Raw genomic sequence first — 24,980 nt, 5'->3', positions numbered from 1 at the left:
AAGTTAACTTAAAGGTGAACCACCCCTTTAAATGGGAGTTGTTGAATGAATGTGTAAATGTTATCTGACCTAGTTCCAGCACCATTATACTGGACTAAATCAGTCCATCAGAAGTCAACATGGCCCATTACAACCTTGTACTACTAGAATATTAGGGGACCCTTTGACTTACTAGACAATATTAAATTCTGCTTGTAGTCCCTATACTTTTACCCCTTTTTTTACTTTACAGTAGTGAATAAACCCCACTGCCTATAACAGAAGGCAAGCCTAATACATAGAGCCATAAAGCCAACACATAGACTGTTCTGTCTTCTAATTGACATATACCTGCAGTTACATATACCTGAACTTGAGCACCAGCACAGCATAATGCCTCACCTGATAGAAAGCTGAATGAAATTTCTGGGAGAAGTCCTATCCATAGAATAGGACCAGGCCCAGACTGGCAATCTGTGGGTTCTGGCAAATGCCAGAGGGGCTGCTATAAGGTCCCATAGAAAGTCAGTATTGAGTGGGCTCGTGGGGGCTGTTTGGGCCTCTATGTGGGCTGATTGGGCCTCTGTGTACCTGAAATGCCAGGGCCTATTTTAATTCTCAGTCCGGACCTGAATAGGACTAACTAAGGGCTGTGGGGACACATACAAACTTCACTTGAGCTGAATACAAGCTCTATGTGTCATTTATATATATATATATCTGTCTGTTCCTATGGCAGACAACAGAAGCATAAAATTGCAGCTTTGTATAAAGTACCATTTCACAGCTGTTATTTTTCTTTATATCTTCTGTTTTTATGCCTACAGGGCAAGTGAGAAGCTTAAACACATTCTTATTAATACCCTGTATGCAGGAGGCAATTTCATTTAGCAAAATTGCTTAAGAAATACTCTGCCATATGTGTGAAATGTTATTATAGGTCCCAGTAGATTAATATGTTATTGTCAGTTTCAGGCAGGAGAGCTGCCTCATAGGAGTTAAAGCTTCAGGGAGACAGCTATTGTTTATTAACCCTATGTGTCTAGGTTGCAGCCAATGAACAGCTACAGCCTTACTGGAATCTCTGTCAGAGAAAGGTTAACAAGAAGGACTGCAATAACTGAGGTTTTTTGTTTGTGCACTGTTGTCTCAAGCAGCTGCTTATTCTTGTTGTTCAGAGGCTGTAGAAGAGTAAAGAGTTGCAATGGCTTAAAATAACTTTTTTTGTTAAGTAAAAGCTTTTGGAAACAGTAGAAACTTTACATTGTTGATATCCTGTACGGTTAATAACTGAGGATGATGAGACTTGCAGTTCACTACAGAGTTTATCCAGCTGCTCCCTTCTCAACTTTTGCCCACTGATTATGTTGAATTTCACAAAAGGGATCCTGATGCACTCTTTAGCCAGACTAAAGTAATGTGAAGGTGTTCTTATCTGTCCCATCATGCGTTCCTTCAACCTGGGGTCACTTTTTTATAGCCCAATCATGGGAAAGAGTTCTGCAAAGTGCCAGTCACTTTTATAAGTGTCTTGGCTTAATGTTGCTTTATTCTGTAGCCCTATCTCTAATCTCTAGTTCAACAGCCACCGTTTAGACACCTCTAATTTTAAAAATGAGTTCCCCTCAGAGGGGTCTCAAGCTTATGCATAAGCAGGGGCCTCCTTTTCACTAACTGTCATCCTGCTTCTGTTGTTGTGTCTACTCCTTCCATTCCATTATTTGGAAGATATCCACCAGTTTTGAGACACCACTGTGGAATCGAGACTATTTAGAAGGTGATCATTAATAGGCAGCACCATCCTGTCCCCTGTGAGCTGAGCCTCAGACATCTGCACAGTAAAGTCTGTAGCTGCGATTGTAATGAACTCTGCTTCACAGCACCAAGGAAAGCTCGCAGCTCATAACACGCTTACATGGGTTTGTTTTCACACATGCACCGAGCCCAGAGCCAAGACATTAACAGCCAAGGTATTTCTTTCTATCCACCACATGGTTTCCAATCAGGGAGAGTGCAAAACTGAATACAGCTCAGTGATTGGGTCATATTCCTTTTTCAGTGTCTGCTGCAAATTGCATATAGATTTTTCTCATAACTAAATATGCGTGCGACAATTTTTATACGCCGCGACTATTTGGTCCAAATGCATTAAAGTCAATGGGCGTCCGAATAATTTTGACATGCGCATAAAAATGTTCATGCGCCAAAATTATTCGGACACCCGTTGACTTTAATGCATTTGAACCAAATAGCTGCGCATATAAAAATTGACGCTTGAATCAAAATTATTTTGATGCCCATTGACTTCAATGCGTTTCGCAAAGCAAAACGCCACAGATTCACCCATCTCTATCTGCGACACTGACAGCTGTTGAGAAGCTAAGCTTTGAGGTTGTCACAAATTGGTCTGTAATATAAGATGATGCTACTGGGCTGATTATTACATTCTTGTTTCTGTGCTGCCATGTAGTAATCATCTGTATTAATTACTAATCAGCCTTATATTGTGACATTGATATTCTATGTGTACTGCATATTTTGAGTTGGTCCCTAAACTCAGTAAGTGACAGCAGCAAAGAGTATGTTCAGTGAATCAACAGAAAGGAAGATGGGAAGCTACTCAAGCATCTTTGGAGGCACAGATTTTTTACTGCAAAAGGGCTGTGGATGTCCTGTGCTCAGGGGCGATCCTGGCCCCTCCGCTGCCTGAGGCAGCAGCAGTTGCTGCTGCCCCCCCCCTCCCCTGGAAATTCGCTCTTAAAGTACCAGGAGCAGCATTTTTGCTGCCCCTGGTACCTAGTGGGGCGCTGTCGCCTGAAGCAACAGCCTCAACTCGCCTCATTGGCGAAGCACCCCTGCCTGTGCTGGTACAGAAATTCAAAACATAATGTAGAATATTTATAGCCTATTTCTTTAGTTAAGCTCTCATTTATAGGGCAACTAAAGCATAATATAACAAATGGCTGCTGGTATTTCTTAGATAATTGGACTACTGTTTTTGGCATCCCTTTGACATATGGAATAGGTAGCCTCTGACAATGCAGGCTGAATAAGCCCCCATTATTTGGGTAGGGCATGGTTCACAAATCGGAGACATTCAAACTGCAGGAACCATTGGATATAGAGAGAGTTGAAGTACAGCAATAACTGGAGGGCTGCAGTTTGTACGGCTTGACAGTAATACACTGACAGTAATATCTCCACGCTCATGCAAATTGCACCCAGGCAGGTGTTCTTTATACCCCTTCCCCATAAGCAGTTCTGGATTAATGGCAAAGCACTCCATATGAAGAATGTTGAACTTGTGACTTTTTGCTAGGTTTGCACCGAATCCGGGATTCGGTTCCAGATTCGGCCAGGATTTGGCCTTTTTCAGCAGGATTCGGATTCGGCCGAATCCTTCTGCCCGGCTGAACCGAATCCGAACCCTAATTTGCATATGCAAATTAGGGGCAGGGAGGGAAATCATGTGACTTTTTGTCAGAAAACAAGGAAGTAAAAAATGTTTTCCCCTTCCCACCCCTAATTTGCATATGCAAATTAGGGTTCGGATTCGGTTCGGTATTCGGCCAAATCTTTCACAAAGGATTCGGGGTTCGGCGAAATCCAAAATAGTGGATGCGGTGCGTCCCTACTTTTTGCTGCCATTAGACATTACCCATTGCTGCATGAAATTATGGTCTCCTCCAGTTACCAACTGTGCAGTAAACCTACCCAATGATTGAAATGATTTAATAATCTACAGTATAGTAGCCAATAAACAGTGAATAACTAGTCCAGTGGCACAGAGCCACATAGGCTACTCAGAAATAAAACATTTTAAATTATATAATAACTTTTTTGGGGGAACTGAAAACAGATTTAAATAAGAGCTGACATCCTGAACCAGAGTAGACTTGTTCTGTTGTTTAATGTATTCAGTTATTTTTCTTGTTATACATGGTGAATTTAGCATGGCTCAGCCCACTATTTGGGCTTGTATTCTTTAGGGAGGTAGTGAGCCTAGTGAGCCCAACCCTGTCCCACTGAGTTTTTCAGTGGTTTAAAGCAGAACAGTACTCAATCCCCTCCAAAAAGCAGCATAAAATTAACTTTTATTAAATCTATCCCCACTGTCTTCAAATTTCAAGTCATACACATAGATGAGGAATGTTTTTCCATTGTTCATATAATTCTGAAGCTTATGTTAGTGGCTGTCCTACATAGCCGATTTTGCCACAGCTACTGTAGCTTGTTACATGCAAATTTATCATCTATTGAGCAAATCCCCAGTTTGTGGCATTCACTTGCTTCAAGCCCTCAATGCATCTCTTGTTTTCTAGAACATGTAATAAATAATTTGCTTACTGAGGACATAAACATCCCAGCAATAGTACTTGGTATGGGCTACTGCCAGAGTCTATACAAAATAAAGTCTGCTGTTTTATTATGTCACTAGAAAACCCCCACTATACAGAAGTTGCTCTTCTGATCTAAGGTCAACAAAGATCTTAAAAGTGTTGTATGATCAAGCACCTTTTCCCATGTATACCCTTGATTCCAAACAAATTGAACCCATTGACTGCAGCAGAAGTCCCTGAAAGAGTAGAAAGCTATCCTAACTGAATGACAGATTTATAGGGTTAAATTGCTGAGGGCTTTTACTAGTCTTTTTTTTGAAGAACTTGATTACTCACAGCGGTGGCCAGCAGATGGCAAGAAGCATTTGAATGGTTAATTCTGTCACTGGATAGTGAATTTCAGCACAGGTGCTAATGACACATTGCTATAACTGATAATAATTTACCTTATTAATCTAAGTATTGTACTAGGGGCAGCAGCACGTACGTTCCCAGTACGTTCCCAGGCTCTTGGCTGTGTGGTCTTATTGCAGTTGGAAGCTGAAATGTAACATCTGAGAAGCATTAATGAGATTATTCATGCCTGGGCATCTAATCTTACCTTTTAGGTTCTGCTTTCTAAATCACCATTCTTCTCTGCCATTTTCCCTAATCTGTGTGTCCTTCCATATGTCATTTATAATGACCGGGACTTGGGGATAAAGATAATTTAGAGTGACATAAACTTTTTGAAAGCCTGTTATTGTACTGACAGACTTTTTTTTTTCTTATCCGCATTCTTACTGTGCTAAATATCCTATAGAAACCAGTATCCCATCAGATTTTATATGCTAACGTATTGTCTAGACCAGGGGTGGACAAACATTTTCTGGTGGTTTTTCAGATGTGAACCGTTTAAACAGGATTGTTGTAGGGCACAGAGATAAGGATTTATAACATTTAATTTTGTTGTTCTAAACGTCTGCCTTCTTGTTCTTTATTAGAGGCTTAAGGTCCTGGCCACAATTTGGTCCATTATGTTAAAAAAACGATAGAGATATTGCTACTGTAAATGTGACTGTATATCCTTAAAGGGCATGTAAAGGCAAAAAAATAAAATCCAATTTTTACTTTTTTTAATGAAAAAGAAACCTATCTCCAATATACTTTAATTAAAAAATATGTACCGTTTTTATAAGAAACCTGACTGTATGCAGTGAAATTCTCCCTTCATTTACTGCTGTGGATACGAATTGTCAGATGGTCCCTAACTGCTCTGCAGGGAAACAATCATACTTATGAACAGCAGGGGGACTCCCCGCCTCACTTACCAGCCATGCAGAACTCAAGCAGCTTTGTTTATGACGATCCCTAAGCAACCCAGACCACACTGAGCATGTGCACAGTCTTAGGGGCACATTTACAAAGCTCGAGTGAAGGATTCGAATTAAAAAAACTTCGAATTTCGAAGTGTTTTTTTGGCTACTTCGACCATCGAATGGGCTAGTTCGACCTTCGACTACGACTACGACTACGATTCGAACTAAAAATCGTTCGACTATTCAACCATTCGATAATCGAAGTACTGTCTCTTTAAGAAAAACTTCGACCCCCTAGTTCGGAAGCTAAAAGCTACCGAACTCAATGTTAGCCTATGGGGAAGGTCCCCATAGGCTTGCCTGCGTTTTTTTGATCGAAGGATATTCCTTCGATCGTTGGATTAAAATCCTTCGAATCGTTCGATTCGAAGGATTTAATCGTTCGATCGAACGAATAATCCTTCGATCGTTCGATCGCAGGATTTGCGCTAAATCGTTCGACTTCGATATTCGAAGTCGAACGATTTTAGTTCCTGGTCGAATATCGAGGGTTAATTAACCCTCGATATTCGACCCTTAGTAAATCTGCCCCTTAGTCTTGCAAAGATGTTTAACAAAAATACAAGATGGTGACCCCCTGTAGCCAATTTTGAAAGAATAAATCATTTGTTTGATGAGGCTTGTGGTGCAGTAAGTTCATGTTTATATTTAGTATACAAAATACAGCATTTTTTAGCCTTATTCTATTTTAGACCTTTCAAACACTTTTTTCAGTTGTTTTCAGATTGTTCCCCAGAAATAAAGACTTTTTTCAATTACTTTCCATTATTTATTTTTTTACTGTTTTTCCAGAATCTAAGTTTAAAATTGAATGTTCGTGTTGAGTCTGGCAGCTCAATAATTCAGGCGCAGACTCTAAACTGTTACATTTTGCAACATTTAGTTGATACATTTCTCAACAGCATCTCTGGAGCATTAGCAACTATTGTTTCAATTCCAACAGCTGTCTTTAATAAAACCCAGAGATTCTGCTCAGCAGGGACAAAGATAAGAAATTGATCAACTAAATGTATCAATTTAGAACAGTCTACAGGGTCGGCGACCCCTCCTTCCCCGAGCTGCTTTAGATGGTGAAAAATGACACTTTACACTTGTATATTAGAAAAATGGTGACACATAGAAAATAGAAAGTTATTGAAAAATTAAAAAAGGCAAACATTGTTTCACCAAATCCCAAAGTATATTGTGCTATAACTTAAGCTTCTCAATGTAATGTATCAAAGTTATTGTTATTTAATTATTATTAATGCAGCAGTTTGCCAGGTCCAGAGTTTGTATCCTAAGGTCAGGTTAGCAACTCTTAAGCTTTTAAGCAGACCTAGAGCCTGTTCCATAATTAAGATCTCATCACCTTTTTGTGGAATGAATTTGCACTTTCTCCTTTGAGCTGGGAACATTAGACGTGCAACCAGAACCATTCCTGATTACTTTTTAATTCATTTTCATTTAGTTTTCAACAAACTCTGTAGAATTCACTGTAAAAGATTAAACACTGATAAAATGATAGGGTGGAGAGACAGCCTTAGATGAGGGTTGTGATTTGGAATGAAAAATATGTGATTGCTGATGTGGAATTTGCTTTAAGTAAATATGCATAAGGATGTATAGTAATTAAATATGTTATATATCTTTCATGAGATAACATCACATAATGCTGGTTTATTCCTAGAAGCTGGTTTATCAGGTTCAAGTGGAGTTTTCTTAGACAATTATGAAGAAGGCGGCTGCTGAAAAGTTTTTCAGGTTTTCAGCCATATCTTTGAAAGAGAAGAAAGTGTTATAAAAGAAAACAGGAAAATAAAAGATTGGAAAATATACACACAGTGCATGTTTTTAATCCTGTATGACTCTCAAAAGAGAGAATAGTGCAGCTCATTCACACTGAAGCAGAAATGCAGTTGCAGTAAAGCTGCGACAACCTATTATCGGTTAATCAGTAGCTTCTTTCAATGGTTTAATAGCTGTGATTAGGTAGTGCAGAGATTGTAGCTGTTGCCATCCAATTTGTATGGGGTTGAGGGATGTGGATTGACAGAGAGGGGTTAAGAAATAAATGGTGATTTAAAAAATTTTGAATGGAAAGGGACTGAGTGGCTTGGGGGTTTCAGTAACTTTTCTAGTACCTTTCAGATCTTTTGTGGGCCACCAGGCTGCAGCCCAAACAGATCTTACTATAATCCTCCACAAACTGCAAAATTTAAGAATGCAGGATCCTATCCATGTGTACACAAAGATGACATTAAGACTCACACCCTTTAATAGACTACAGAGACCAAAAATGTGCTTGTAAATATGTTTATATTTAACTTTGGATGTTTTGTTTTCAGTGCCATTTTGTTGTGGTGATGTTACCAGTGGAATTTAATGAATACATTTTTACATTAAAGGAAAATATAATGTTATTTGTAAATGCAGTGAAAAGGTTTGCATCACAATAATGCTGGACTGAGAGAATCATGCAGGTTTTATGGGTATATGTAACCATGAATTTCTGATATTTAACCTTAAAAGGCAGAGATTTTGTTGTCTGAGCCAAATCTTCCTCAATTCACCCTTCCGTGCCTGTTTTCTCTTCCAGAGCATGATCTCTTCCATTGTAAACAGCACATACTATGCCAATGTGTCTACTACAAAGTGCCAAGAGTTTGGAAGATGGTATAAAAAGTACAAGAAGATGAAAGGTAATATTCACTTTTGTCGTTCAAGTGTGTACTGACTCGTACTAAACAGGAAAGCACACATGGCTTGCAGAGGAAATGCTATGTAATAGTAAATCAGTATCCACAAGTGAAGTGAATTGTAACCTATTTGCTTTCATGTAGGCAGTGACTATTGTTCATCCTCATCTTTCAAGGTTTCGTATTATCTAGATCCTGCTGTATGTAAGACAAAGCCCAAATGCACACAATGCATACTTTTATTCCTGTTAAAGAGATGAACTTCAAAGAGAGTCATGTGGTGTGGGGCAAAAGCAGTCTTCCATTTTTGTATTCTGTTATAAACCCAGTGGAGTGCTAATAAAGATCTGTGATGCCAACACAAGCTCAGGTTATAGCTGACTAGTTGCCAGATGTTCCTAATTATTTAAGTCAATCTAATGTTGCCTTGCTGGTTGCTAAAACAGCCAACATCACAGATATATGCCCCTAGTACCAGAACGCAATTGGAAGTGATCAGAAAAACTATAATAATGTAACTCATGTGTCTCATTTCATAGCAAGTGTTATAGCAGGTCTTATTTGGTACATTGACCCAGTAGCTATGTCTCTGGAAGTTATTTTCAGAACTATAGTTGGATATATGTTGTCATGAGCATTGCTGAGCACAGCACAGAAGTACAGGATTGTTTAAATGAACACAATTATATACAGACACTAAACCACAGTCACATTTTGCAGGGAAAAGCAACACTAAAATACAGAAATGCAGGCACTCTCAGGGAGGAGGTGAATACATCGGAGAAACCATCCTTATACTTTAATGTGTCTCACAAACAGAATGCATGGTGATTACATACGGTAAATATTTTAGTGGTGTTTTCCTTTGCAGCAAGTGTGGGCCAGCCTATATTCATTCCTGGCTTTCTGCTCTTGTGCCATAGCGGTAACTTAAACATAAATTAGATTATCAGAAAAGATAGGCCCGTGAACTGAACCACAAGCTGGAAGTGACTTTCCCTTTGTCTTTTTATGGCTCACTATTAATAACATATCCATGTGTAAGAGATGACATATTCAGCTTGTTGCTTATAAAACCTGAGGAGCGGACTAAATGCTGTTGAGAGATGTAGAATAAAGCAAACTTGGAAGAATTGACCAGATGTGGGACATGTTGCCTTTCACCCAACTAACATTTTTCCCTTTAGTTAAAGCTTTGTGAAATGATATGTAATGTTTTTTTTTTTTAAATCTATAGCTTGCACACAAGATCGGGTAATTGTTTCCTCTTGTGCATCGACTTGTAAAACCAGTAAAAAGAGAATGTAACTTCAAACTTGGTATTTATTTTTTATAATGGGGAGAGTCACTTACTAGCATAAGAAAATACAGCATCCTTTTAATACTTGTTTTAGGCAGAAAACTTAAAAACTGAAAATAGGATGTAGTGATGGGCGAATTTATTCGCCAGGCACTAATTCGCGGCGAATTTGCGCGATTCGCCGCCAGCGAATAAATTCGCAAAATGCCTGCGAAAATTCGCAGCAAAAATTCAAAAACGGGACGCCGGCGCGATTTCGCAGATTTTTCGCCATTTCGTGAATTTCGCGCGAAATTCGTGAATTTTTCAGCAAAGCGAAATGGCGCAAATTCGCCCATCACTAATAAGATGATCTCTAAACAGTCATCAGCTAAAAAAGTGAGTTATATCTATGCTGAAAGTAACCACAGAACTAATGCTTCTTATGAAAGCAAGTAATGGAAAGGAGTTAGATTGAATATTAAATGTTCACATGAAAATCTTACATCTTGAAACTTCTAGACATGCATTGTCATGTTGTGTTTTTCATGCCATTGCTGTGTCAGTTCACTATCACTGATTTATTTTGGGGATGTCTATCTCTTGTTATCTTGGGTGTCAGAATGAAACACTGCCAGTGTCATGATGTAGTGTAATGCTAACGTGCAGTCAATGAGGCTGTTAAATAGACATTCAGTCACAGGGACAGTAAGAAGCATATCTTATATGGCTTCTTGTACACATGTGACATGTCTTTGACAGTGCTTTATATTGTGCAGCACTGTTTTCCATTTCATTAGTGTTATACATTGGTTCCTATAGATTTTATGTCCCTGATGCTGTATTCAATTAGTTATGTTATTCTTAGTTTATCCTATCCACTCAGCTCAGCTTCATAAGGGTAAAAATTTCACATGAATTTATTGTTGCAGCTTGTTTAAGATAAGCGTCCAGCTTAACAATTTAATGATTTATTTTCAAATCCTTGCTTTATTTAGTATAACAGTTTTTACAACCTTTATCAAGACTGATTATTATTATTATTATTATTATTATTATTATTATTATTATTATTATTATTATTATCATTATTGTTATAATAGCCTCAGGGCCACCACTCCTATATACCATGATTCATTAATTTTTGCACATTGTACAGAAGTCCAACATTTTGGTCCAAATTAATATTATTACAGGTTCTGTACTATTAATATTTCTCAAATCAGCATTGCTGTATTCTAGTTAAGTTTATAATAGTGCGTTCAAAAAACAGTCACAGATCTGAAATCCATTGTTCACATTAATTTACAGAGCTGCAGATAGCTGCTGAGATTGAGATCTGACGGCTAGGGTCCAATTTTCCATAGCAACCAGGCAGTGGTTTGAATGAAAGGCTAGAACATAACTAGAAGAGAACCTGAACAAAAAAAAAAGTAATAAAAAGTAACTATTGTAAGCAATAGGGCGAACATTTTTTGGATGCTGAGGTTAGTGACGCCAATTTGATAGCTAGAAAAGGCAGAATAGGAAGGCAAATCATTCAGAAGGTATGAAAAAATAAATCAAAATAGTTGGACATACTATAAAATTCCAAAAGTTAAATGAAAGTGAGCTGCCCCATGTCAGGTCCTATTAAACCATAGGCTGTAAGGTAGATGAAATGTCAAACTATTTAGGACTGGTTCAGCCTTTACAATTTTCCATTTTTCGGTCTGGCAAGTTGACAGCAAACCGAGAATAAAATTTCTAACTTCACATCAACTGAATAAGACCTTGACTGAAATCAGGTCAAGGATCCACAGCAATGATTTCCAGACAGTGTGTAAGCAGAAGTGCTGAAAAGCATTTCTATGTGACTTCCTATTATTCCATTGTTCCCTGAGATGATCAGAGAAAGCCCAAGGTAACATGTTAGATAATCAGGCTTGGTTTTAATGGCTCTAAGTGGCTTTGATCTACCAATTCTGAAGCTTGCAGAGAAAATGTTTGGTTTGATATGTTTATTGTTGATGTAGTACAAATGTATATGCCCCATTCAACAAGTAAAAAGCATTTTGTAGCTAGGTCTGTTTTTATTGTATGGCAAAGGAGACATTTACTTCAGGCCTCTAATCTCAGAAAAGCACCTTAACAAATGTCTTTGGTAAAACAAATCAAATATTATTGTGTTCACGTACACTCCTCAAGTTACAACAGTGAGACATGTAATAGGCAATCAAACTCAGATTTCCGACTTGCTAGCCCTCACATCCATTACTTTGTGGCACTCTAGTAAGGCTAGCCCCACAGCTTGGGAATCATATTCATTAGAATCTAATGGAATCATAGCTCCATTAGATATGGAACTGTTAGTTTGCTTCTCATCAAGTTCTAATTGCAACTCAACTAACACTGACAAATTTCTGTCTGAGACTGACAATCCAAACATTTCTGTACTCCAAAAGAATCGGTTTCATATGGGTTATGTAACCTGCCTTGTTGCACCAGCTTGTGCTGCTACCTGATCCCCGCACTCAATCAGGATATAGGGACACATCTCCTGACGGAAGGACTTGAGGCAAAGGCAGACATGTTCTGGGTTTTTCAAGGTGGAGTGTAAAACAGCAGAGGGTACACACTGCCACTGTTTTGTATACTGCAAGGCCACCAACCCACCTCTCCCATAGATCTTTATGCACTCAGTTTAACAGAACAAGAACAATGATCTTTAAGTGGATCATACAAGATTTACATAAGGTTAAATATGCTAAAATGGATATAGCATACCTGAAGGGAAGCATACTGCCTCTGTCATGAACACAGCAATGCCACCAACCCACCTACATTGCAACAGGCAATTATTACTAGATATGCCCAGAAACATATTTCAAGGATTTTAATAGCCTAGAATCTGTAACAGTTTAAGGTAAACACATAACCACATTAGACATCAGTAAATAACAAACAATCTCCTTGCAGTGTGATGAAAAAAATCATAATCAGATAGCAAGGTGCTGCTCATGTGCAGATGCCTTATCACAATGACCATCTTGGGAAGGAACATGTGCTCTGCAAACGCAAACGCACTAAAGTTGCTGTACAACACACAGTAACTACAGCACAGCATATACAGCTTATTACAGAGGAGACATTTACTTTTAGAAGAGAACATTACACTTTTTCATGAACAGAACTATGACAAAACTCTTGACTCTCTCACAGACCTTAAAAGGCCATTAAGATAAATTCACAAAGTCTTTATTAAGAAATAACTTACCAATTCTCTGCTTGCGCTCCTCTTGAGAAACGGCGACAAGGCAATGATCCATCAAGCGGCGCTCAATTTCTCCTCCGTGCCTTCAATAGGAGATAGCCAGGGAGGAGAAATCGAGCACCACGCGATGGATCGGCGCCCTGTCGCCGTTTCTGAAAAGGAGTGAAGCTGAGAATCGGTAAGTAATTTCTTAATAAAGACTTTGCAAATTTAAAGTTAAAACTGCCATGGTGTTTTTTTTTCTTTAAGTAGAAACAAATTTTTTTTTTATGTTACTGATCCTTTAATGTACTGGGGAGGGACCAGACCATTTGGCAGCATTCACTAGGGGGTTTAGGGAGACCCCATTACAGAGATACAGTCTGGTAAATATTCTCTACAGTATTAGTCTATGATATCAAACTTCTGTCAGAAATCACTTATAACATGGTTTGGTCATAATAATCAGTAGCATTAACAAGTTTACTTGTTGTAATACTGTTAAACGGGTTGGTACAGCCCAAAGTGTTTCTTTCCTCTTATTCAGTTAACTTTTTGCAAAGAAGAAATAGTTGGTGAAGATAATGACACAGTCAAACTATTATGTGTCAAATGTTTTCACTTCACTTTACTTTATGGTTGGCCAGTGGTCTTTATTACATATTAATGGAAGACAGAAGAATCATGCTATCTGGTTTTGACCCAGACAGCCGGGTATTTTGAAGGGTCCAAATTAGGAAAACCGGGAAGGATTCCCCATGACTGACACAGTGATTGGCCAATTGGCAATCACCGCTTCATAGCCCTGTCCCCGACATCACGGCCCGCATCTGCTGCATCACAGCCCCACCCCCTCCACATCACAACTCCACCGCCTGCCTGGTCTCCACCGAGCGAAAAGGTGGCAACCCTAAATGTAATATATATTTATAGGTAGTAAGAGGCCAATGGTATAGACTGGTGATATATACACTACTGTATATCATCATGACTGCAAGTTCATCTTATCATACATCTTATTTAATGATGTAGGAATAAGTGAATGTTACGTGTGTGGTTGTGCAATGTGACGCACAGTTAGTAAGAACACAGTAGGAACACATTACTGTTCCCTATCAGGGTGGGTACCTTATCCGACATACTGTATTGTACTTATATTAGAAATAGAGGCAGATTATATTTGTCTGTGTTGTATTCTCTTCAAAATGTCTCCCAGACTTCTGCTCTTAAATGCCAAAATCGACTTTTTGAAATAATTTCACAGGAACTTGTGTACCTGCAGTATGTAAGAATTTTTGCACAATGTCTTCTTTACTCCTTTTTTACTATTGCTACCCCCAACTCTCTTACCTTTTAACTTTTTCAAAATTGCCTCCAAAGAGCTATGTTGTCTGAAGCAGATAAAGATCTGGACTTACAACTTGACCCCACTAAAAAGAGACATTCATTTTAGCCTATGAGCTTTAAAAGGCCCAGTAACGTATGGCTGGCTATCTTTTCTAACCTGTTTCTGATTAGGTGCTAATGTCTTATTTAATACCATAGCAAGCATAAATGGTTGCTTTTAAATTAAAACCATCATTGTACTTTGGATCTTATTACTCACTGCCACACAGAATCCTCACCAGTCAGGCTTCCTGCCACTCCCAATAAATGAAATAAACATTCAAGTCATTTTCCAGTATCACCAGATCTTCATGTTTTTACAGGTTGAGCTCTGTCTCTCTCTAAATGTATCTATATTTCATGATCTACTTTTCATTATAGTCCCACAGCGTTTAAAGCCCAGCAATGCCTAGTACCAGAGAATTTAAATGTAACTATTTTTGTTGATATAAATATATATATATATATATATATATATATATATATATATATATATATATATATATATATATATATATATATATATAATAATTAAATGTTACTGCAAATGAAACTGTATATGTAGTCAATACATACTTGCAATATAATTCATGTTTAGGTGTGCACAGGACAAATTTTAGGACAGGGTGAAGATGCCATGTGATCTCAGCTATGAGCCTCACTGGAACCCCTTGGCTAGAAAATATTCCAAGTTAAATTACAAGTGAAACATTGCTATGACTGAATAGATATGGAGGGATTCCTTGCCTTCGGCCCTTCAGTTGTTGTTACCCTATACATGTCTTTATCCCACAGACTGCTGAACAATCTTGATAGAAAAATGGTTTACCGGTAGCCAGAGGACCACAAGTCAAAAAAAAATATTTAAACACAGTGTATGTTCTATAGGCCTTCTTGCATCTTACCCCTTTTTTCTCTCTTGCCCCACTCAAACTTCACATTGACAGTGGTCCTCTTTATAGTGTCCTCTACATTAGTACCACACTATTATTATCCATATACTTTACGATGGGGATAAAAATGCCTGGAAACATTTCCATTACCATAGAAATGATGTGGCGCTTAGAGAGGAAGTGAGGTTTATTGTGACCAGTGGATTCTGATGTGGCTCATTATTCTTTAGTGGGTGTATTATTCTCTAGTGGACCTAAAGGAGTTAGAAGGGTTTTGTCACAACAGATTCTGTAGCAAGTAGGCCAAACACAGACTGCCTTTCTGAATAGGAGACCGATCACTAAAATTCTCACTAGGGAACCCCCATGCCCAGACTGATGATTAAACAGTAGGAAGGGAGTGGATTAACTGAAAAATCATTGTAATGTGCAACCAGATATAATATAGATTTTATTTGCTATTTATAAGACAATGGGTAAAACTGCTCAGAAGACACTATATCATTTAAGCGGGATCTTGTACTGACTAGAAGATGTGATCATCGTGCCATTAAAATTAGACTTATTGTAATAAAAATTAGACTCGTATGAATTTTGTCAACCTTTAACTAAAACTAATAGTTCTAAATGTACTATTTCCAGATAAACACTGTTTTTTTAATATTAATGGAAAACATGTAATCAGTGCAAGATATATGCTTTTTGAGTCTCTTCTCTTTCCAGTTGCCACCCACTAGTTAAACAGATCTCAGCCAACCAACAAACTAAAATTAACCAAAAAATTATTTATCTTCTGGCCCATAATCTTTTACAATCTATTTTTTGAGGACGAGGAATTGGAGCAGGTTTCATTGTCAGTATGTTAGCTAACTGAGCAATAATACACTATAAAACTTGTCAGTCTTTACATTAGACTGCTTAGCCCTTAGATTTGAAATGTTTTACAACCATAACAATAATTTTGACAATATTAACATTTGGTTAAAAGTTATTTACAAGTTGTTTTTTCTCTGTTTATTATTTTCCTAGTTGAAAGAGACAACCTAACAGACTTCTGCTTAGTGGGCCCAAGACCATCACACTTACCAAACATCAACCATTTGGCAAGTTTGGGAAAAAACAGCGAACCACCTCCTCACAGCCAGCTTCACCACAGTCCTCCAATCAGAAGCCAGGTTCCATCCTTGCAGCCTATCATGAGCCCTGGACTTCTTTCTCCGCAACTCAGCCCTCAGTTAGTAAGGCAGCAGATAGCCATGGCCCATTTGATAAACCAACAGTTAGCTGTCAGCAGACTTTTGGCTCACCAGCATCCACAGGCCATCAACCAGCAGTTTCTAAATCACCCTCCCATCCCAAGGCCTGTTAAGCCAGTAGAATCTATAAATTCATCTGTTGAGGTTTCTCCTGATATTTACCAGCAAGTCCGAGATGAGCTGAAGAGAGCCAGTGTGTCCCAAGCTGTCTTTGCAAGAGTGGCATTTAATCGCACCCAGGTAATGTTCCTAAACTTGGTGAGTCTGTATGTGTAGTGGTGTTTATTAATGTCTATGATTTTTTAAAAGTTGCAGTGGTATAAAAATATCTATAAATGTATTATACTTTCAGATTCTACTTTATATATCAATTTACTGAATTACTTATTTTCTGTGTCGTTTTCCTTTATGCCCAAATCAGAACAGGGCTTATTATGGCACTTTTGCTGTTCATAACTATAACTTCCAGCCTCAAGTCTTAATGTGTTTGCCATTCTTTCTGCTTCATGTAGGTCTACATTTTTATGATGACCCTCATGAATAGCATTGAAGTAAAAATGGATTAGTTAGTTGTTAAAAAAAAGTTACAAAAACAATATTCAGCTACATTTAAAAAAATAATGAGAGGTGGCACATTATACTAAGTTTTTCCTTAGTTAGAAGCTCATTAAACATTCATCTATATGGGCTAATTTAATTAATGTGTGTAAGTTGGCAGTGTGCTGCACAGTGCATTAATCTGCGGGAAGATTGAACTTCATGAAAAATGCACCAAAAGCTTGATTAAGATTTCTCCTAATTCTTGAATTTCATTCCATGTACAATGACCTACATAAGATGATGCTAAAAAGTCTCCCTCTTCTCTTGACATGAGATTTCCCTTGTGAGCTTCCATCTCAGTAGATCTGTTCAGTGTAGTGAGCTGTGTTTAGATTCCATCATTAACATTGTGGAATGTGTCCATCAGACATCTCTTCAGGTGCCACATATTCTACAGTTGGCTAAGCCAAACAGACCAAACACACCACAAGAAACTCCAAAATAAAATAATTTACTCACTTTAATTTTATCATCCTAAAAAAACCATATAGAGGCAGATAATGGTATCTATAGAAATAAAAAAAAAATTATATTAAAAGTGCATAATTTAAATTATGAGTGTTTAAAAGGCACAAAGCTTGCCCACATGCACTAATCCATAGGATGTTTTGCTCTTCATCAAGCAAACAATATGTAAAATACCCAATAGATACAAGAGGAATGCACTCCACATTGCTCACACATAAGAGGCCTATGGGGGAATACAATTAAAGTTGTTAACGGAACAAAATATGCTTAAAGGGAATAATGTTTTCTTTGTATGAATGGTCGTATACACTAGTGAAAAATACTGCACATTTTATAGTTTACACTAGTGCACAGCTATTTAATAAAGCTTAAAAAAAAGTCATTATTTTTGTGCCAAATACACATCAATTTATTACAGTCTGAAAAATATGTACTACCCAAATTCATTATGTGATAATGGTCTAATGAAGAATATTACATTTCTAAATGTAAGTTTTAGTTCTTTTTATTTAAACTTTAATCCTTTTACTACATGTCTAGCATGACTGCCTTATAGTGGAAGTTTTAAGGAGCATTATAAAAAGGCATACGTTAAGATTGATAGCACACAGAGACATTTAAGATGTGTCCACCATGTTTCTTTCCATGCTGAAAATGTGGTATCAGTACACCACAAGATGCTCTTTATTGATGTCAATATAAATGGGCGTTTCAGCACAGCATTCACTGTATAGTGAACAATGAGTTGCAACTGACATTGTGACAAAGTGGGTGCATAGAAAGTGCAGGGTGTATTGAAAGCAAAACAAATGTTGCTTTTTAACATTTTTTGCACTTTGTTTCTTAACCCCTTCCCAAATAAGTTCTTTAGTTTTTACATATATTCAGGTGGGTTACAACCACAGGGAGGGTTGTCTTTATAGAAATATTTACTTTTGTTAAACATAGAAAGGAATCAGAACTATTAAACAGGTAAAATAACTGTAGACAACTGTAAAAAACAAATAGAAGGGTCTGCCCTGTCTGACCCGAGTTTTTAAATACATCCAAATAATTGTAGCGTGCAAATGTCAGGGTTTGTGCTAAAACAATAGGTTTCAGGTTAGTTCCCTCTAGTTTGAGAATTAAAAGCAATAAAGAGTAACAACAAAAACCTTTCCCCATAAGTTTGTCGAGATAAACTTGATTTCTGCAATTGAATGTGAAAGTTTGCCTCAATCAATTCTTAATATAATCTTCTCTTAAATCTTATAGACTTACACTATTATTTACCCTCTGCTATTTTGTTCCTTTTTCATATTCTACCTTAACCCGGCTTCCATCATTTTCCTGTTTTCTTCCCTTCCATCCTTCCTGCTCATCTGAACCTGTTTAAATCGGCTTTTACCCCTTATGCCCTGTCATTTTATTCATGTTTTCTCACTCCTGTTACCCGCTCCTCTTTCCTCCTTGCACTTGTTCCCTCTCCTTTACCAACTTCTATCACTTTTCACCTGTCTTCTGTCTGTAGAGTAATGGAAGTCAGTTTTGAGTGTTTTTGAGCACTTTGTAGCTCTGTGCTTCCAATGCAATCAATTGCAACTTAATCAGCCTTTTACCATAACTAAGATGTTCCAGTCCCTTTATTAGCTGAATTGCTCTTCTCTTAACCCTGTTTTAATAATGTCCTTTTTGACTACTTGAGATGTAAACTGTACATCACATTCTAGATGGGGCCTTACAAATGCTTTGTAAAGGGGAGGAATTAATCTCTCTTCCTGTGAATATATACCTCTTTTGATAAAAGACAATCCTTAAATCCTTCTCCACAAGGATTTGCCTGTTTTTTTTTACTCCCATTTAGTGTGTAAGTAAGTAGCTTGCGTATTTATAAATTCCAAGTGCATAAATTTACATAAACTAACACTGAATCTCATTTGCCACTTAACTTAACAACCCAACTTCTGATTCAGCAAGAAGGTTTCTTTTATATGTTTTTATCTGTGCTACACTTGAGCTATGACTTGTAACAGTCATACGTTTTTAGGAACACAATGCTATTTGAGACATTTTACGTAGATTATATAATATTAGTTTCAACATTGTAATCCTGCAGAAATAATATAAGCACCAGCTGTTCAGTCAGATAATTTATGTCACGGTCAGTAATCCTTTTTTTCCCTCAATGTACAAGTGTAGTTGTTAAATAGTCACCTTACACTTTGATAATCAACCACAACAAAATACAATAAGATACTGTATAAGACTGACACTTGCACCACATCCATTAGAATATACTAGTCTGTTTTATTGCTCACATAGTCCATACGTCATAATTAAAGCTCATGTCAAACTTTGCTAATTGAACTAAACAGCGCTCAGAAGACTTTCTGGGACAATGCTTTGTTTATAGCTACCTTGTCATAATTACAGGGCTTCGTGTGGGTTCTGTGTTTGGTTATTATTATTGCGGGAATTTAGACAACCTCTTGAAAATAAATTAGCTTTTGTAGAATACGTTGAAATCTTCAATCCTGACATATATGATTTATGGCTAGATTACTCATTGAAGGGGGATGGTCAAAATGTCTTCCTCATCACGGTTTCTAGCCAGTCTCTATACTACCAGAAGTAAAGGCAGTCGGGCAGTATGTTTGACCAGGCAAGGAACTCAACAGTTTGTCAACAGGTCTGACAATCAAGGTTAAAATACTGAAGCTGTCAACATTTTGTTGCAAGACAACAATTTATACAGAACAGCAGGAAGAGTACTCCAGCGGTTTCAGTGTACTATAAGATATGAGACATTTCTTTAGTAATGTTTATTTATCTTCAGCAGAAGCACGCTAAATAGCCCTTTGGTTTAGCATCAGACATTTCTGGTTTTATAGAAAAAATGTTATTGTATTAAACATGGCAAGTGGAGCATGAATTATTTTTACCTCCCTCTCAATTAGCTTTTTAGTTTCACTGTGGAACAGAGTTATATTAAGTCATATTCTATATTCCAGTACAAATATAGATAAAAATAAGAAAAACAATGGAGCTATGCATTGTTTAAAGATTTTTATAGTAGGGGCCCAATTTATTAATAATTGAATGGTGATTTTTTTCAGGAATCTTGAAAAATGTGTGGTTTTCCTATATTTCTAAAAAGCCCTAGAAATTGGAGATTTATTAACGGTAAAAACCTTGAAAACCTCCAATGCCAAACTTCGCCAACTGGCACCATCAATTGGACTTTTAGAAATTTCTAGATTTTCTTTTGCTATGAATTGTTCAAAAACTCAAATTTTTTTATTTTATCAAGGTATTCCTATTTTTAGTGCATCATTCACTGCTTTTTTCCATTTTTAACTTTTATATTCATTATAAATTTCATGTCATTCGTGGTTTTAGAGAATATGAGTTTAGTCATGGTTTCCAAAACATATAAAAGAACATACATCTGACCTTTAATAAATAAGCCTCCACGAGTGAGATGTATTCATTTTCAAGTTTGCGTTTTTTCAAAATTCAGCCACAAGCAATTGGAATTTAATATGATTTTTTTTGATGATCTCTCTGGGCCCATCATTCATCTCTGGGCCTGCAACTTTTGGGCTTGCAAACCTAACCTTGCAAAGTCTGCAATTGCAATTGAAAGGGACAATGTAATATTGCACAAATTATCAAGCAGAAAATGAGGTTGGCCTTTAATATAAGCTGATGCTACATGGCTGATTATTATTCTGATGCTAATTTCACTGCCATGAAGTAATAATCTGTATTTATTACTAAACATCCTTATATTGTGACATTTCTATTCTATGTGTACTGTATATTTTGAGTCAGTCCCTAAGCTCAGTAAGTGACAGCAGCACAGAGCACGTGAAGTGAATTAACAGAAAATAATTTGGGGAGTGACTGAGCATCTTTGGAGGCACATATTTTTACTGCTAAAAGGCTGTGGTTGCCTTGGGCTGGTACAGAAGTTCAAAACATACGTAGTATGTAACATTTCTAGCTTACTTTTTTAGTAAGGCTTTAGTTCTCCTTTTAAATAAACTTATTGGAACTTACTTGGCAGCAATGGTCTTCATATGTAAGAATGCCTAAGCTCCTTAAGTAAATTTGGGTCAGGAACTATTATCTAGAATGCTTGGGACCTGGGGTTTTATGGATAAGGGGTCTTTTTTGTGATTTGGAAGCTCTAAGGCTACTAGAAACAATGTAACCTTTAAAAATACAATAGGATTCTTTTGATTAGCAGGATTTAGCACAAGTGCTAATGTCACAGAGAAAAAGGAAATCTGTAAAAATAAATTAGAAATGTTTCCTTAAATATGACCCTCTGTGAAATGGCACTCCCATATTTTGGAGTTTTGTGCATAATAGAGTCCATGCCCATGCTGCTACAATCATTTCTAAGCCCAGGCAGAAACTACACATTGGCTTGTCACACACCTGGTCTCTATCACTTCAAAAAATAAATTCTGCCTCATTGGGTTACAATTAAACAGAATTATGACCATTTGTTTTTCTTCAAGGAGGTTGCTTTGCATATTGAGTGGCTAATTAGTTGCAGGTGACAAAAAAGATACAGTAGAAAATATTGTATATAATAGAGGTGGTTGTATTTATTGATGAAAACATATAGGGGCACATTTAATTAGCTCGAGTGAAGGATTCGAAGTAAAAAAACTGCGAATTTCGAAGTTTTTTTTGGGTACTTCGACCATCGAATAGGCTATTTCGACCTTCGACTTCAAATCGAACGGTTCAAACTAAAAATCATTTGACTATTTGACCATTCGATTCGAAGTACTGTCTCTTTAAAAAAAACTTCGACTACCTACTTCGGCACTTTAAACCTACCGAGCATCAATGTTAGCCTATGTGGACCTTTCCCATAAGCTTTCCAAAAATTTTTTGATCGAAGGAAAATCCTTTGATCGATGGATTAAAATCCTTTGAATTGTTCGATTTTTTTCTTCGATCTTTCGATCAAAGTATTTGCAGTCAATCCTCCGACTTCGATATTCGAAGTCGAAAGATTTTACTTTGATGGTCGAATATCGAGGGTTATTTAACCCTCAACATTCGACCCTTAGTAAATGTATCATGTATCATGTTTGGAAAGTGGTATGGTGGTCGCTACCACCCAATGGTCTTTTGTATTATAGGGCTTTTTAAGAATTTAACATTAAAATGCAGGTTTGAGTGCTGAGAAAGCATTTGATCATTCATTCTATAATATTCTGCCTGAGAGTTGCGTTTTACTCAATTTGCATTACAGCATGTTGCATTTTCTTGCTCTTGACCCACATTGAGCTATCAATAAAACAGAGGATTAGGTTTGGAACATAAAAAAACACTTTGTTGGGTCAAAAAATCATTTAAATGCAATATTTAAATGCTCAGCATGCATTTTAAAAACGCAGAAAAAACGCCTGTGCGTAAGAGCTAAGAGTCCTTAGCGTTACACTTAGTTTTAAAGTGGTGGTTCACCTTTAAGTTAACTTTTAGCATGTTATAGAGTAGCCATTTGGCCAACTTTTTAATTGGCCCTCATTTTTTATTTTTTATAGTTTTTGCCATCATTTTCTTTTCTGACTCTTTCCAGCTTTCAGATGTAAAGAGTTTTTATACCTTATATTACTATTCGGACCCTCTGCTATCCATATTCCAGTCTGTCATTCAAATCACTGCCTAGTTGCTAGGATAATGTGGGCCCTAGCAACCACATAGCTGCTAAAATCTCAAACTGGGGAGCTGTGGAACAGAATTCTAAATAATTTAAAAACCACATACAATAAAAATAAAGACTGATTGCAGATTGTCTCAAGTCACTCTCCTGTACAATGCATTGTTATAATAAGACTTCCTGCTATGGCATCTGAAACATGCAACTTATGTGGTCAGTGCTTTAATACTAATGACTTGCCCACATCTTTAATATAGATTGATTATTCACTAATAAAGCTCCCCATAGACGCGACGATTCTTCTTGCCGAACGACCGATTTTAGGGAAGCCCGACCAATCCTTCGAAATTATCGTGCGGTTAGTGGTATTCAAACGATCGTACATCTTACGATTTTTCGGCCGACATCTGTCGGGAAATTGATCGGCCAGGTCAAAAAATCTTTGTCGGTCCCAGTACAATCTATCTATGTTTGCAGGGCCAAGCAGGCAGCTCCACTTTGTTTTCCTGGCAAATTGGTCTTTTAAGTTGATGGTAAATTCGTACGATCGTTCTGAGAAGATCGTGGTCTCACGATCAGGATCTGATCTTTTAAAAATCTCAATATCTATGGCCAGCTTTAGACTATTTGAAAATAGTGACTCTTTGACAACTGTGGCAGCATGATTTACCACAGGCGACAGAATATCCTGTGTGTTTTGAATAAGAATTAATTTTTGCCAAGAGAAATTTCTCCAGGTTCAGGCTTGTGGTCTGCCAAAGATAGAAAAGCCACTTTTGCATCCCATAATTTACATAATTTTCTCTATACGAATATTCCACATACTTTAGTACTTTATAGCCAAAATTCTATAGATAATTTAATTAATTATATCTTAGTTTGGATTGAGTACAAGGACACTACTTGGGAGTGTATGAACACAATATATCAACATGTTAAACATAGGACAGTTTATTTAGGAATGCAGCTTCAGTGTGCATGCAAATTTGTCATGTTTTATTACCAATAATGTATTGTTTCCCCCCACAGTTCCAGTGTAATTGCAGCCACGTCAGGACTGCACTAGGCGCAATTGTACCTGATGTATTAAAAGGCACGATATTATGCAAATTTTTGCAAATTGGATGCAGTTGTCTGTGGTGATTCTTTAGATGCAAGTCTACTGGCCCTACTGAAACAGGCCAAAGTAAGAACATACAAAACAAGTGCGTCCATTATTGCGTGACTGCATTTGCAGCTGCAATTATAAATGAGCCTTGGTGTCTCTGATATGCTAAAAAAGCGTCTGTGAAGCCATGAATACAAAAACTGCGTACAGTCTAGTAAACGCTTTTAGAAACTAGTGTAGGGAGTAAAACTGGCTACGATATGGTTAAGATATTCATTCTTTTATAATGATATTATGTTAAGTTGTTGTTTTTGTTTTGGTCTTTAGGAAATGTGTCCCAGCTATACCATCAGTAAGGCCCTGAAGCCTTACTTCCTCTTTAGCTAATAAGAAAACCCTCTCCTCCCCAGCCACTCTCTTATTGGCAAGTTGGGGTGGGGCATGGGTGAGGTGGAGGCAGGATGTGGGTGGGGCAGAGGCAGGAAGTGGGCAGTGGGCGGGAAGATGGGGATTGGAGTGTGCCAAGCCCCTCTGAAGGTTTTTTTTGCAGGGGGGCCTGCCGCACTCTAGTTACACCATTGAATATATGTGAGAATAATTCCTCAAATAAACTGATATATGTTTAGTAGTCATGGTTTCAGGGCACCTTTGGCATGAATTTTTGTACCTTGCCTGTGTTTCGCTAACTATTTCTTTAAAATAAATGCCCTATATGTAGAATCTTTGTACTGGCTATCA

General features: G+C 37.3%; 1 protein-coding gene across 1 annotated transcript in view; it reads left to right on the top strand.

Moving 5' to 3' along the window:
* The window catches only part of satb2.S (SATB homeobox 2 S homeolog), a 104,543-nt gene that overhangs the window by 38,587 nt on the left and 40,976 nt on the right, over nucleotides 1-24,980 (top strand). Inside the window, 2 exon segments of the mRNA NM_001280619.1 lie at nucleotides 8,256-8,358; nucleotides 16,175-16,641. Of these exon segments, the coding sequence (NP_001267548.1) occupies nucleotides 8,256-8,358; nucleotides 16,175-16,641 (570 nt within the window).

Source organism: Xenopus laevis, chromosome 9_10S (genome assembly GCF_017654675.1).
Source record: "Xenopus laevis strain J_2021 chromosome 9_10S, Xenopus_laevis_v10.1, whole genome shotgun sequence".
NCBI lineage: Eukaryota > Metazoa > Chordata > Amphibia > Anura > Pipidae > Xenopus > Xenopus laevis.
This window is presented reverse-complemented; position numbering and strand designations above follow the sequence as displayed.